We start from the raw sequence: 15,662 nt of genomic DNA on the forward strand, positions 1-15,662 counted from the left end.
TTGTATTTTAAAAAAGAGCAATTTTAATTTTGAATTAATTCTGCACCGCTGTTCTTACGTTAACCTTAATATTTTACCTGTTTTGATGTTTTTTTTTTTAAATTTTATTCTGGACCAGTATTGGTTTCAAAGGTTTTTTCAACAAATGATCAGAAAATTAGCGCAAATAAAATTCTGTTAGATCTTAGTATTTGTCGTATAATGTACACCACCCGCCATAAATTTTAAATCGCTTCAGTAAGTACTGCAACAACTAGTTTGAATATTACAACACCCTGGAAAGGTTGGCATCACCCAAAATGGGCAGATTGATGTAACTTCATCTCGAGATATCGACGACTTTTTACTGTCTTCAGCAAAGTTGTTTAGGAGGTGAAGAGTTTTTAGTTGGTGCGAACTTCGATTCGGGATTTGACTGCAACGCGGAGCTAGTAAAGGGTGTTACGGTCAAAAATTGATCAACTTAAATTTGCCGTATTGTTTTTATCTCGTATCAAAGAAAAAGTCTCAATAGCCCTCATTTTAAAGACGTGTGTGTGTACCATGCCTTATGTTTGGTTTTTACATTTGTTGTTCAGTTGTGAAAATGGCATCAAAATGTTGCTCGTGCATCGTGTAAATCCGAACTACTCGCACTCCAGGTTGACAAAATTGTTGAATGTGGCCAAATCAACCGTCACCAACGTAATAAAAGTGTTTGGAGAGCGTTTTTCGACTGCGATGCAGATAGGATCAGGGGATATCGAAATCTGAAGGCCAGAAAAATGACGAAAAGAGTGCGGAACTTCAAGAAGACACGAAAGACATTATTCTGTACGAATTGAGCTTGACAAAAAACATGATTTGATTTTTTAAATAAATAAATGACCGATTTACACACATTTTTGTTTGACAAATTTTCGACCGTAACACCCTTTATGCATGTAGTTTTGAGTATTTTGAACCTAATTTAACTTGTGAATATGACCGTTTAGAAAATTGCTTTCTTCAGCAAAGTTCTTCAGGAGGTCAAAGGGTGGTGGTGCGAAATTCAAATTGTTTTATATATTTTAAACATATCTTATCTAGTAAATCCAATCAGTAACAAAGGTGTGGATTTCAGTGAAGTTGTTCAGTAAGGCTTCTGGCTTTAATGAAGTTTGGTATGAAATTAAGCTGCTACGTGGCGCTAGTGTGCAAGTAGTTTTGAGAGATTGTAGATTGTAGTTGTAGATTCGTTCTGTTTTGTTTGTTTTTTTGATCGGCCACTAGCACATCCCAAGGCTATCGGACCGACGTAGATTCGTTCTGATCCCGCGTGATTAGGCAGCATGGTTAAAAGGCACTAGGGCTGCCGTGTAGGTAAAGGCATCCGACGTTTTTAGCGGAGTATAACAGTTAGTCAGTTAGGGTCAGCAAACAGCTGGCCCTCCCGAAGCGGGATAAAAAAAACCTCCCTTGAACGGTCTCTTTATAATGATGCCCCACACTAGTACACATTGAACATTTAAAGAACTTTATTGAAGACCGCTACATTCTGCGAGATCGGAATCGTGGGATAAGTTAAAGTCAAAATACAAATAATTGCATGAACACTAGCGCTACATGGCGGAGGAATTCCATATTAAATTGTTCTCCACCAAGAAGCCTTTGCCCTCTAAAAACTTTTGCTAGAGTCCGCAACATTCTAGGAAGTTGGAATCGTGTAACACGACGAATTTCATGCTCACAAGTACCACGTAACAGTGGAATCCCGCACTGAACTGTCCACCATCCAAAAGCTCTCGACCTTCTGAATAGAGATAATCGGGTTTCGGGTTTTCAAACCCGAAACCCGAACCCGTCGGGTTTGAAAATTTTTAAAAGTGTCGGGTACGGGTCGGGCTCGGGTTTTGTGAAAAAAATATTTTCGGGTTCGGGTCGGGTTCGGGTTTGAAAATGTCGGGTTCAGGTCGGGTTTGGGTATTAAAACCCGAAACCCGATTATAAAATCTATGAAATCTCGGGTTCGGGTCGGGTTTCACCATTTCGGGTTCGGGTTTCAATGAAATAGAATTTTCGGGTTCGGGTCGGGTTCGGGTTTGAACGAATAAAAAAGTTCCGGGTTCGGGTTTTGACCAAAAAAAAAATTCGGGTTCGGGTCGGGTACGGGTTTGAAAAACATCAAACCCGACCATCTCTACTTCTGAACAAGTTTGTTGAAGGCCGCAACTTTTTAAGTCGTCGTTAATACGAGATATCTGCGCAAATAAAATTAATAAAAACTTGGCAATATATTACGAAAAATAAAACAAACGAAAATTGAAAAAAAAAACTGTTGATAGAGAAAGGTCAAGCAAAACTTCGCGAAATTTTCGTTTTATAACAGTGTGACAAGTTTAAGTTGAAACACGATCTTAAGTCTAAATTGAGGCAATAGTTATGTAACCGTGTAACCACAATTTGGTTTGAATCAGAAATTAGTGAGGTCAACCAAGATAAAAAAACGTAGCGAAATTTAAACCAGAATTGAAGCATAAATTAATTTTTATCTTTCATATCTTTTACGACCTTAGTTTTGCAAAATAAATGACTGGCTGGTTGGTAGAATAATGCGTACTATCTACACATCGAGCATTAAAATTGAAAGATTCTGCGATTAGCAAAAGCAGCTACGAAAGAAGTGTAGGTTCAATATTTACCGTGTGCGACCGAGAAAAGTCTGCCAACATTAACTAGTGTCACCACGGAGCGCCATAACTTATAATTAAGCTATAAAGCATCTACGCGATATGCGAGTATTCTACCCTCCCTTCGTCAAAAGACAGTAGAATGCTACGGAACGTTGAGGTTAAGTTGAAAGGACTTTTATTTGTCGATATAATCCTTATTACGAATGCTTTATGGTCATCAACTATACATCTCCGCTCAACATATGAGCAGCTCTTTTCAAATAAGATAAGAAGCGAATTTAAAGAAAGTGAAAGAGATTAGGAATTATGACGGGCGGGCACACTGGAAATGAAAGCGACGTTAAAGGCAAATTTCAGACGACACATCAAGAGAATTCTGTAAAAGTTGTAAGCAAAAAATATGCTTCGCGATTGTTAGACGCCGTAGGCTTTTCATCTAGAAAAAGCACACATTAATCAGAAATAAACATGAACTCTCGAATTTTGCTTACATCTGGCAAGCAGACATATTTTATGCATACTTGAATGTGCAGAATTTTACTGTTAGCTTTCGATTTGAGCAAGGCAATAAAGGTTAAGCGCTAACACAAATCATACAATCTCAAATCAAAAAGCAATGTCAAAAAATCCAGTCCACGCAAACGAGGACGGAAAGTTGATAGCATGGCAGCGACAATAGCATCACAGCGAGACGATAGAATCTCCGGGTCGTGAAGTTAGCGTTGGTCTTACCATGTCCTTCGCTTTCCGCAGGTTCTTCACAGTGTATTGATTCGCTGTGGGCTGGACTGTTTGCGGAGTCCTTAATTGGCTCCATTATGATATTACACTGCTCATCTTGCAACACCTTCGTGCTGTGATCGATATCGGTTGCTGTGGGTTCGGTATTTTCGACCGTTTCGGCAATAGTGGTGGGAATTTTCTCCACCGATAACCTTTCCGTACTGTCGGTGTAAGTGGGCTTAACCAAATTAGCGTTGGTCTCGGAGGCTTCTGCCGTTGATTGCTGCTGTTCGCTCGACGTTGAACTTTTATCTGACGATATCTCCGGGCAATGGTGCAGCTGATGGTTGTTCGCATTTTCCAGTGGTACAGTGGATGCAGGATTCGTTTCGGTTCCATCCACAGTTTCCGTCACATCATTACATTCCTCCGCCGTGGGATCCGACCCAACAGGTTTCCCTTCCGTTTCAATTATTTCTACTTTGATTTCATCCTCGCTCGAAGGATTGTCGTCCGGGCAGAGATCCTTCGTGCTGCGGTCCGGAGAGTCATCGTCCTTTTCGTTTTTCCGCTTGTACTTTGGCGATTTGGGATTCACACAGCGGCAACAGGAAAACATATTTATTTGTTCACTTAATATTTTATGTAACAATTAACCAACAAACTTCAGTTGCTTACAAAACTCTGAATATTTTTTCCAACGTACATAAACTAACAACTATTCGATGCTTCGGTTATGCTAATAATTCCATCTCATTTTTATCACAAACGCTAGTTATCGTTTAAAAAGCTGCTAATAAAATAATCTATAAGTTCAAAACTCTATGAAAAAAAAAAATCTTTACAGATGTGCTGGTTGTCAAGCCTTAAAATGAGATTTAATTTTAACAAGTTACTCTTAAATTTTCAGATGCATCGCTTTCGATGAGATTCGAACTTAGGCTTCAAAAGTCCCACTTTACGTAAATGGGGCTGAATAAATTTCAGTGAAGATATTTTTCGAGCCGGTAGCCTTTTTCTTACTGCGACCCTGTAGACCTGTAGGATTTACGGAGAAGGCGTACTCTTTCACGGTACGCTGTACCTCCTCGTTGTGCACATTAGACGCCTGAGGTGATGAAAAGTAGATGTTTCATTGCATCGTATTTATGGAGCGTTGGCGAAGCGAGCCTTGGTTGTGGTGAAACAGCACAGAATTTGAGTATTTTCGAAGAAAACACTCGGAATGATTGCTTAGAAGTCTCGAGACAATTGAAACTGCTTGTAGTTTCGTTTTGCTAACACAACTCAAAAATTTATTGATTAAAAAGCAACAAACGAGCATTGGGATTTTGGTGGGGGCGGCGGCTTTTGAATTATTCAACTTGATAAAGGTGAAAATACCAAATATAAATATACTGCATAAACAGGAACGCTCTAACGAGAAAAAAACGTTAGCAATCCAAGAATCGTAGGAATGAAAAACTTGACTTTTGCACGCTTGTCATCGTGTGCTTGTGGAGCATCCAGCGTCCGTTTTTATACCAAACCCCGCTGGAATAATAAATAACTTCCGCAAATAGCTTCATCGAGTGACCGAACATCTCACTAATCAACTTGAGTGTGCATGCAACGTCAAGGGATAATTTTCAGGAAACGAAGTCAAATAAGCTCGGGAAATTAAGAACAAATCTATAGTCGATAGCGGGAACCAGGTGAGTAGTCTTATATAGAATCATTTAAGTTTTGCCAAAAAGGTATTAAAAATAAAGATTCAAGGTTGTAAATCAAAGTTTTTAATCACCTTATAGAAATTCGCTCTATCGTTTAATCCTTCGTGAAATGATTGAAAACAATACACCATAGCAGATACGAACGCTCTAGAACCAAAGAGTTACGAATGATGGGTTCTCTACTTCCAGATTTTTCAAGATCTAGCAGTTCTCAAGTTATAACAAAACTTGGGCCAAAAAATCTTCTAGTAATATTTTTTGTTCAGTGCATAACATATTAGCGAGGCCCCCTGATGGAATGGGCTCACAAACAAACAAAAAGCCACTGAACTGAAACCACAAACTAGCAGATGTCAGGGATTGTAAGATGCTAATTGTCACAAGCTAAGAAGTGCACAATCATCTAAGTGGCAGAAGACTTACTTGACTTGATTTTTCTGGAATGTTATGTATCTCTTTCGTAAATAGTAAACAAGTTATTCTGAGGCATGGAGGCTTTCAACGTAGCTTGAGAAGTTTGTCAAAAAAATATGCTCAGAAAAAGTTCTGCAAAATCGCGGAAAAAATCATAGAATGTAAATTGTATTCATGTTTTTTAAATTTCAAAAAACAACAAAAAAACATGGGAAAATTTGATTTCAGGTATATATTTAACAAATTTTCTCATACAAATTTCTGTTTTTATTTTTAACCATTAGGGAGTTACTGAGAACTGCAACTGATGATTTTGTATTGGCGTACCGTTGAGAATATTTTTGCATTCCTATAATTCTTCATTTGACTTTTAAACTCAGTCAAAGTAAAAGACCAGTGCTTGAGGTAATTAGTTTCAAACTCTCATAGCAAGTTTTTTTTCTTCCGTCCTCGCCTAACTTGTCTGGAACGGTTCGCAACAGGTTTTTTTTTGCAAATTATATAGGGATAACTTGAGCTGAGGATTCCTGCGACTCTCCTTCTTGGAAGAGATCCGTCGCATTATGAAATATGTTTAAGCAGACTACTTCTCCCCTTTCGCAGCCTTTTTGACGCTATCTACTATTTGCTGAACATCAATGCATTCATCGATGTGAATTTCAATTATGTATTATATTACATTGTTAAATGTTGGGTTGTTTCTTCTGACAATGTCGTTCGCATTGTTAATATAATGGCTGAAATATTTCATATTATCGGTTGCGAAAACATTTTTTTATCAAAATGAGCTTTTGAAATTTCAAGAAAGAAGGAATGACAAGTGAAAACAATTATTGTGTGCCTTTCCATGCAAAACAGGCATGAATATTTTAGTTTAAAATTAAATTTGATATATGCTTTCGACTATGTCCAATCTTTTTCTCCAGTCGAAACTTTTCTACAGCTGTTTCGAACATTTGAATTCAATCGTTATTTTCATTTATAGAGTATGTGAAATTTAAAAATAAATGTAAAATCTTTGAAAATATGTAAAACTTTTGAAAAAATGTAAAATCTTTAAAACATTGATCTCTGCTAAAATGTTATATATGAACGAATCGTAGAAAACCGATTTCTCGACATGAAGAAATTAACAAATCTGTCTGTTTTTTTTTTAGTAATAAGGCCGTTACAAATTTTATTTTAATTTTATGTCATTTTTTGACATTTTTTGAATTTATATTTTTTATACACAGAGATTTTTTATTTTTGTTGTTGAAATTAAACTCTCTCTCAAGATCCTGGTGGTGCAACACGAAAAACATGTAAAGAAATATTGGAGAATCACAAATGACTTTTTTCACCTTGAACGTTGATCTATTATTATATTGCCCAGGTTTCTGCTGTATTTCGCACTTCTATTATTGACAATACCACTATTGTGATTAAGTGATATGCTTATTGTTTATTTTTGCTTGCGTGCATGTTTTTACCCTTCCTATTACGTTGCTCCTGCATATCGCCAAGTTTAATTTCCTGGAAGGGTTTTAGCTGTGCTCCACTGCCCAGTTTTATCATAAGAGCAAGTCAGTATTTTAGAGATCAACGAGAAGGGTAAGTGAGAATAAATCCATGCTTAAGTCCTTTGACATCGAATGGTCCTGATTCTACTTGTCGAAGTGGACTCTGTAACCTTGCGGATATCACGAACGACTTAGAGGAAACTCAATTTTAAACATCTCTGAAATAGATGCGTTTAAAAATTGTTTCAAAAAAAGGAACACTCATACTATATGAGTCGGTTGGTAAACGGGTGGGCAGTGCGTACCAGCAGTACACCCGTATCAATTGGCATACAATAGACTCCAGTGAGGTCCAAAACAGAATGCCCAGCAACTCCTATCCCTACCTCCACGTAGTACGGACTTAGATACGAGCAACCAAGGGAAGATCGGTGAACCGGTGGGAACTTGGTCGTATGCTGACAGGGAAGGGGGAGCTGTTCTCCTTGGAGAGCAGCTTGCCTGAGCGCCTTTCTTCACGTTGAATTCTACAAAACCTCGAAAAATACCTCTTGTCAAAACTAAATCCCCCTCACAATACAACCTCTCCAGGGAATTGTAATTGGCGATAATATTGGCCGGAGACAGCAAGGCTCGGAATAGTAAATGTAAAAATGAAAAGGCATACACACAAGCACGAATTATATTATTCATATCACTTACTTTCAATAGTGATATTGCTAATAATAGAAGTGCGGAATACAACAAACACACGGGCGACATCACAAAAAACAATGTTTCTGGTCGCAGTGATGAGTCCACACAGGAAAAAAAAGTGTAATGCGGTGTCTCGCCAGCTACACCCAAGACGGCAGCTTCGTCGCGAGACTAGGCGTCGCAGCCCTAGTAAGGCAGCATGCTGAAATGAACATACTACGAACAATCCAGAGAATGATACGAAAACGAAAAAGGACAACGATTGGTAACATGGCACTTGCAGTGTTGGGACACTGCTCGAATCGGCACGCGCGGGCATCTTGGCCAAAAAGCTACGGAAGACAAAAGTGGAGGTGGCGACCATACAAGAGGTGCGTTGGCCTAAGACCGAAGAACGTGAGTTCTGGACGGTTGATCCGACCGGGGGCACTTCTTACAAGTACCACATCTACTGCAGTGGCGGCGACAGAGCGAAACGGGGCGTCGGTTTCGTGCTACTAGAAAACCAAATGAAGGGTGCCATTAGACCAGTTAATGACCGTCTATGCGTATTAAGGATTCTTTAATTACAGCTATATCAACGGTATCGATACATGGATCCAAAGCATCGAGTATTTCGGCATCGATACTCGTTGCTAGCGATGAGTAGCGGTATCGATACTTTGCCAACGATACTTTGAAACGATACCAATACCACCGATGCTTTCTATTGGGGATAGGCGATACCAGTATCGATACAGACGGTATCGATATTTTGGCCCAAAGCATCAAGTATTTTGGCATCGATACTTTCTATACCGATACTACGATACTTGGTATCGTTTTGTGCAAAAGTATTCGAGTACTCAGGTATCGATACTTCAGACAGTATCGCCCATCCCTAAGGAACTGTATGGAGAGTGCCTACAACATAAAATAAAGATCGTTAACGGAGATATGAACGCATAAATCGGAAGCGAGAAGTTCTTTTGTACCGTGATTGGTAAGGAAAGTCTTCGCTCTACCACCAACGACTTGGCTTGAGGATAGTGAACTTCGTCTGAACATTCGGAAGCACACTTGGAGACACTGTTCCCAGGATCACATGCTGATCGACGACCGGCACTTTTCAGACGTTATAGATGTGCAGTCCTTTCGAAGGCCAAACATCGACTGGGACCACTAGGTAGGATTCGCACCCGGTTGTCCAACATATTTAAATCGAGATCGACCAGGAAGAAACGTTTGGACATCCAGAGGTTATCAGCGCAGAGTTGCAGAAAGTTGATAGACGAATCGGTGAACGAGCTGGAGTGGACCTGAACGCGCGAGAGGTGATAGATATAATTACGGGAACAAAGCATAGTGGGTGGTTCGATGCTAGGTGTCTAGAGGTGACAAAAGAGAAGAACCGGGCCTACGCCAACACGTGAGTAGCAACTAACCAGATGCGGTAGAAATACCAGGAGGCAAGAGTTGCCGAAAAGAAGCTTCACCGCCTTAAGAAACGTGAGCTCTACGATTCGGTCTTCGCGGAGGCGGAGAATTGCTTCACCAGGCACGACACGAGGAGCATCTATGAAACGAGTAATGGAATCAGGACAGGACCGTGCTAGTACCTGCCATGTGCAATGGCAGGGAAGAAAACCTGATTACCGATAAATCGCAGGTCGCCAGGCGTTGGAAGCAACATTTCGAAGTGATGTTGAATGGTGAGGAAGGTAGGAGAGTCGTCGAAGGAAACAGGATAGAAATAGACGAGAACGGACAAGTTCCGGACCCACCAACATTGAAGGAGGTGAACAATGCTTGCAAAAAGCTGAAGAACTACTAAGCCGCTGGAAAGAACGGCTCACCGGCCGAACTTTTCAAAGTCGGGAGCGAGCGGCTGTGTACTACCTACGGACTGGTTGGAAGGACTCATATGCCCTATCTACATAGGGTTATAGATTCGACTGTAGTAATTATCGAGGCATAACCCTCCTCAATTCCGCTCATAAAAGTCTCTTCCGTATCCTGTTCCAGCGACTGTCGCCATTGCGTAGCTAGCCTTTGTTGGAGAATACCAATGCGGTTTTCAAGCAAAACGATCTACAACGGACCAGATGTTACCTTGAGACAAGTCCTCGACAAGTTTCGAGAACACAATTTGCCGCCACACCATCTGGTTATAGATTTCGAGGCGGCGTACGATACAGTGAAACGCGACGAATTTTGGCAAATTATTCTTGAACATGGTTTTCCAACAAAACTAATAAAACTGTTACGTGTGACGCTTGACGGTTTCAATTCAAACTTCAAGACAGCGGGCGAATTTCCGCGCAACGCGTTTGTGACGATAGATAGTCTGAAGCAAGGTGACGGGTTCTCGAACTCGCCGTTCATCATAGCTTTAGAAGGTGCAATACGAAGGGTAGGTGTGCAGAAGAGCGGCACCATCATCACGATGCTTCTGGGCTTCGCGGACGACAAATTGGTGTTAACCGTAGCTGTGCAACAACTGTGAAAAGTTTCAACGAAACCGGTGATGTTGAGTTCAACAAAATTTTCACGTTTATTCACTTTCTGTGGAGTGCCTATATATGATAAACACAATCCACGCAACTTCGGAGTCGTAGCGCTGCAGGAACTTTCTGTCCGATGGCATTGATACTGTAGCATGAACCCTCAAGAAAATTACGGAGACATACATCAGACTATGAGGCTGAAGCCGTGAGGATTGGATTGGCTATAAACGCGTCGAAGACTAAATATATTAGAGGAAGAGGTTGCAGCGTAGACAGCATCAACCTACCACAACGAATTCAGATTAACAGTGATGATCGGTGATGATCGTGTACTCGGGCGCACTGGTGAATACTGACAACGACATCAGCAGATAAATTTGCCAATGCCTTATGGCATGAAATCGTGTCTACTTTGGACTTCGGAGGACACTCCGTTCGAAAAAAAATCGCCGCCGCACAAAGTTGGCCATTTTCAAAAAACGATTCAGGTCGGTAGTCCTCTACGGTCACGAAACCTGGACCAGATCGGTGGCGGACTTGGGGGTCTTCAAATGGAAGGTACTGCGTATCATCTGCGGTGGGGTGCAGATGGAATATGGATGGTGGCGAAGACGAATGAACCAGGAATTGCATCAGTTACTGGGGGAGCCACTCATTGTCCAAACGGTGAATGGCTACAGTGGGCTGGGCATTTCATGTCGGATGTCGGACGAATGCAGCTGCAGCCATAAACCGAATTGAATGGAGACAACTTCTTCGAATAGCAAGGGACACTTCGGCCTGGACCTGACTGGTTCAATTCATTGTAATTTTAACACAAGTTATTTCGAGAATTGGACTCACCATAAATACTGTCAAAATGAAGTACATGGTGACTGGCAGAGAGCGTGGTAGTTCTGCGAGTGTTGGTGCTGCGGTGAATATGGATAGGTATACTTTCGAAGTGATTGACGAATTTGTTTATCTTGGTACTCTCGTGACGTGTGACAACAAAGTGAGCTGCGAGATGAAGAGACAGATTGCGGCGCGAATAGGGCTTATTACGGATTGCGTAGCTAGCTTAGGTCCCGTAGCCTACAGATTCGTACGAAATTTTCGCTCTACAGAACTCTGATCTTCCCGGTGGCGCTCTACGGACATGAATCGTGGCGTACAATCCTGCGATCAATACTCGGAGCCAAATTAAAAATGGGATGTGGCGCAGGCGCATGAAATATGAGCTGTACGAAGTATAAAAACACGCTGATATTGTCAAGCATTTGATGTAACACGGCAGGTTACAGTAGGCTGGCCACGTGACACGGATGGCGAATGAGCGAGCGACGAAGATAATATTTATAAGAGAATAGGATAGAGGCCGACTACTTCGAGTCAGACCTTGCACGCGCTCGGCATATGATCTCAACGATCTGCAAAAGTGAAGTAATATACTGTATGGGTCAAAATTGATGAAAAAACTAGTTTAGAGTGTAACGTTTACGAAATTTCGTCACAATCTGTCTGGTTGTCCAGTTGGACTTCCAACAAGAAGTGCTTCGACAGAACATTATGTTCGCGGTCGTTTAACATCCAGGCCTGTTCATAGATGGATGGATGAAAGTGTGTAAGATTAAATTGTTGCAGAGGGTTTGATAAGTAGCATTAAATGAAAGGTGCATTCAGCCTAGGAAAGGAGGAGAGGAATAATCCAACCTTGAAAAAATACCTATGTGTTTTTTATTCCCTAAGCTTCAAAAATATCTTGATTAAATCCAATTTTTGGTGGTTTTTTTTTTTAATAGGGGGGATTTGTTAGTAGCTTAAGTATTTATGATAAATATTAGTAAATAATGAGTATGTGTGTCCAATCACAAATGGTGACTTCTCAACACTGTTAGAAATTTGTAATTTTAATTGTTAGGATTTGTTTGCTTTCGCAATTAGAACTTATCATTCGTAGGGATTTAAACCTACTTGTCAGAAAAGGGGAAGTAAACTTACAACTAACTTAATTGCTAACTTATTGGCTATAAAGAGAGCTTATCGTAGCAATTGAGGATTGCAACGATTTTTGTCGAAAATTGTTAATAATTTTATTTGACATAGCTTCTAATGGTTCAACACCAGTAAGTCTATGTAATTCGAGTGTACCAAACCAAGAAGGACGCTTCAAAATCATTTTCAGAATTTTATTCTGAATCCTTTGGAGCGTTTTCTTCCTTGTTGAACAGCAACTTGACCAGATCGGTACAGCATAAAGCATTGCTGGTCTAAAAATTTGTTTGTATATCAAAAGTTTGTTCTTTAAACAAAGTTTAGAATTCCTGTTAATGAGAGGATATAAACATCTCGTATATTCGATGCACTTGGCTTGTATACTCTCAATGTGCTCTTTGAAAATAAGTTTTTTATCATAAATTAGTCCCAAGTACTTAACCTTGTCGGACCAACTTAAAATAACCCCATTCATCTTGACAACGTGATTATTGTTTGGCTTGAGAAAAGAAGCCCTAGACTTATGCGGAAAAGTTATCATTTGAGTTTTAGAAGCATTGGGAGAGATTTTCCACTTTTGCAAGTAGGAAGAAAAAATATCTAAACTTTTCTGCAATCGACTGCATATGACACGAAGACTTTTTCCTTTTACGGAAATGCTTGTGTCATCGCAGAACAATGACTTTGTGCATCCTGGAGGCAAATCAGGAAGATCTGAAGTGAATATGTTGTACAGGACTGGACCCAAGACTGAACCTTGAGGTACACCTGCTCTGACAGGAAATCTATCAGATTTTGAATTCTGATAGACAACATGCAGAGTTCGATCAGTAAGATAATTTTTCAAAATTTTGATTAAGAAAATTGGAAAATTAAAAGTTTGCAATTTCGCAATCAAACCTTTATGCCAAACACTGTCGAATGCTTTTTCTATGTCTAAAAGAGCAGCTCCAGTGGAATAACCTTCAGATTTGTTAGCTCGTATCATATTAGTAACTCTGAGCATTTGATGAGTAGTGGAATGCCCATGGCGAAATCCAAACTGTTCATCTGCAAAAATTGAATTTTCGTTAATGTGTGACATCATTCTGTTAAAAATAATTCTCTCAAACAGTTTACTTATTGAAGAAAGCAAACTGATTGGTCGATAACTTGAAACTTCAGCTGGGTTCTTATCCGGTTTTAAAACTGGAGTAATTTTTACATTTTTCCATAATTTGGGAAAATATGCAATTTTGAAGCAGCAATTGAAAATTTTCACTAAAAATTCCATTGTGCTTTCAGGGAGATGTTTGATTAATATATTAAAGATTCCATCGTCACCAGGTGCTTTCATGTTTTTGAAATTTTTAATAATTGATTTAATCTCATTCAAGCTAGTTTCAATTATTTCTGCAGGTAAAAAATTCTGGGAAGAAATTAAATCAAATTGACGTGTGACTTCATTTTCAATTGGACTCACAAAATTCAAATTTGAGTTATGAACACTCTCAAACTGCTGAGCAAGTCTTTGAGCCTTTTGTTCATTGGATACAAGAAAACGTTCACCATCTTTTAAAACTGGAATGGGCTTTGAAGGTTTCTTAAGAATCTTCGACAGCTTCCAAAAAGGTTTTGAATATGGTTTCAATTTTTCAACTTTAGTCTCAAAATTTTGATTTTTCAGAAGAGTAAATCTATGTTTAATCTCTTTCTGTAAATCTTTATAAATAGTTTTAAAAACAGGGTCACGAGAACGTTGATATTGACGTCTGCGGACATTTTTTAAACGAATTAGAAGTTGAAGATTTTTGTCAATTATTGGTGAATCAAATTTCACTTGAGCCTTTGGAACAGAATAATTTCTGGCATCAACAATTGCACATTTTAATGCTTCCAAAGCGGAATCAATATTCACTTCGTTTTGCAAATCAAGCTCATTATTGAAATTTCTCTCAATATGAGTTTTGTATCTTTCCCAATTAGCCTTGTTATAATTAAAAACAGAGCTCATAGGGTTTAAAACTGATTCATGTGATAAAGAAAAAGTTATTGGAAGATGGTCAGAATCAAAGTCAGCATGTGTGATCAAATCACTACATACATGACTTTGATCTGTAAGCACCAAATCAATTGTTGAAGGGTTTCTTACAGACGAAAAGCATGTCGGATTATTCGGAGACAAAATAGAATAGTATCCTGAAGAACAATCATTGAATAAAATTTTGCCATTGGAATTACTTTGAGAATTATTCCATGAACGATTTTTAGCGTTAAAATCACCGATTATAAAATTTCGAATGATTTCTGGTGAGTTTTTGTAAATCACCTTTAAAATAATTTTTGTGCTCGCGTGTGCATTAAAATAGTAAATATGCTGCGGCAATAAATAAAATCCCAAGTTCAGTTTGAACTTCAATAACTTTCGTCTCAAGACGGGGAAGAGCACGATGTTTGATTCGGCGATGAATAACAATTGCAACTCCACCGCCGGAACCCTTAATCCTATCATATCTATGAACCACGTAATTGGGATCATATTTTAATTTTATGTTAGGTTTCAAAAATGTTTCAGTAATAATTGCAATATGCACATTATTTACTGTTAAAAAATTAAAAAGCTCATTCTCATTGGCCTTCAATGAGCGAGCATTCCAATTTGATATTTTAATTGTTTTATTTAAAATCATTGCTAAGTTTTAAATTAGAAACAATTTTAATAGTAAAATTTGTGCCTATTTGAATGGCTTCAAACATTGATTTTGCCTGCAACATGGCGTTCATAAGATCGAACATTGCCTGTTGCAAAAAAGAAAGTTTACCTGCCGTAATAGGCCCCAGGCAGTTGACATTAGAAAAAATATTTTCGGCAGCAATATTAGCTGGAGTAATAGGTGTGCAATTATTTTCTAGCGTGTTTTGCTTACCCATACTAACGGTCATTTTCGAACTACCAACATTAGACGGTATAATGTTCGAACTACCTGTAACCTGTGCATAGTTAAACGGGTATGCAAAGGAGTAGGTAAACTGGTGCGCTTGGAGAATTTTGTTTTGAAGTTTGTTTCGAATTTTGTTGACCTTGCCTTGCCTTAACAATTGCTAAACGGGCTGGGCATTGATAAAAATTCGACATATGGTTGCCGTTACAATTCGCACAGCGAAAATTTTCACTCTCTTTCACAGGACATGTGTCATTTTTGTGAGAAGAGTCTCCACAAATGAGGCATTTTTGGTCCATGTTACAAAACTTTGAACCATGGCCATAACGTTGGCAAACACGGCATTGGGTGACATGCTTTTCACCTCCGCCAAACTTTCGATATAATTCCCATTTTACACGCACGTTATATAAAGTATGTGCTTTTTCAAAAAATTTCAAGTTATTAACCTCACTGCGGTTAAAATGAATTAAATAATTTACAAGGGAAATTCCAGTTCGCTGACTGTTTTCGCCTCGTGATTTTTGTTTCATCAGAATTACTTGGGTAGGGGCTATACCAAGTAATTTTGATCTCATCAACG

At 39.1% G+C, this 15,662-nt stretch overlaps 1 protein-coding gene across 3 annotated transcripts in view; it reads right to left on the reverse strand.

The window, feature by feature from the left end:
* Positions 1 to 15,662, reverse strand: part of LOC129732696 (adenylyl cyclase-associated protein 1) — a 51,138-nt gene that overhangs the window by 29,964 nt on the left and 5,512 nt on the right. Inside the window, exon 2 of one of the 3 annotated variants that reach the window (XM_055693811.1) lies at positions 3,384 to 4,164. The exons of 1 other annotated variant lie outside the window; for it this stretch is intronic. In XM_055693811.1, coding sequence (XP_055549786.1) covers positions 3,384 to 3,993 — 610 coding nt within the window. In that variant the 5' untranslated portion in view covers positions 3,994 to 4,164. Of the gene's footprint in view, positions 1 to 3,383; positions 4,168 to 15,662 lie in introns of all 3 variants that reach the window. One more of the 3 variants, XM_055693812.1, reaches the window with a different exon arrangement.

Source organism: Wyeomyia smithii, chromosome 3 (assembly GCF_029784165.1).
Source record: "Wyeomyia smithii strain HCP4-BCI-WySm-NY-G18 chromosome 3, ASM2978416v1, whole genome shotgun sequence".
Lineage (NCBI taxonomy): Eukaryota > Metazoa > Arthropoda > Insecta > Diptera > Culicidae > Wyeomyia > Wyeomyia smithii.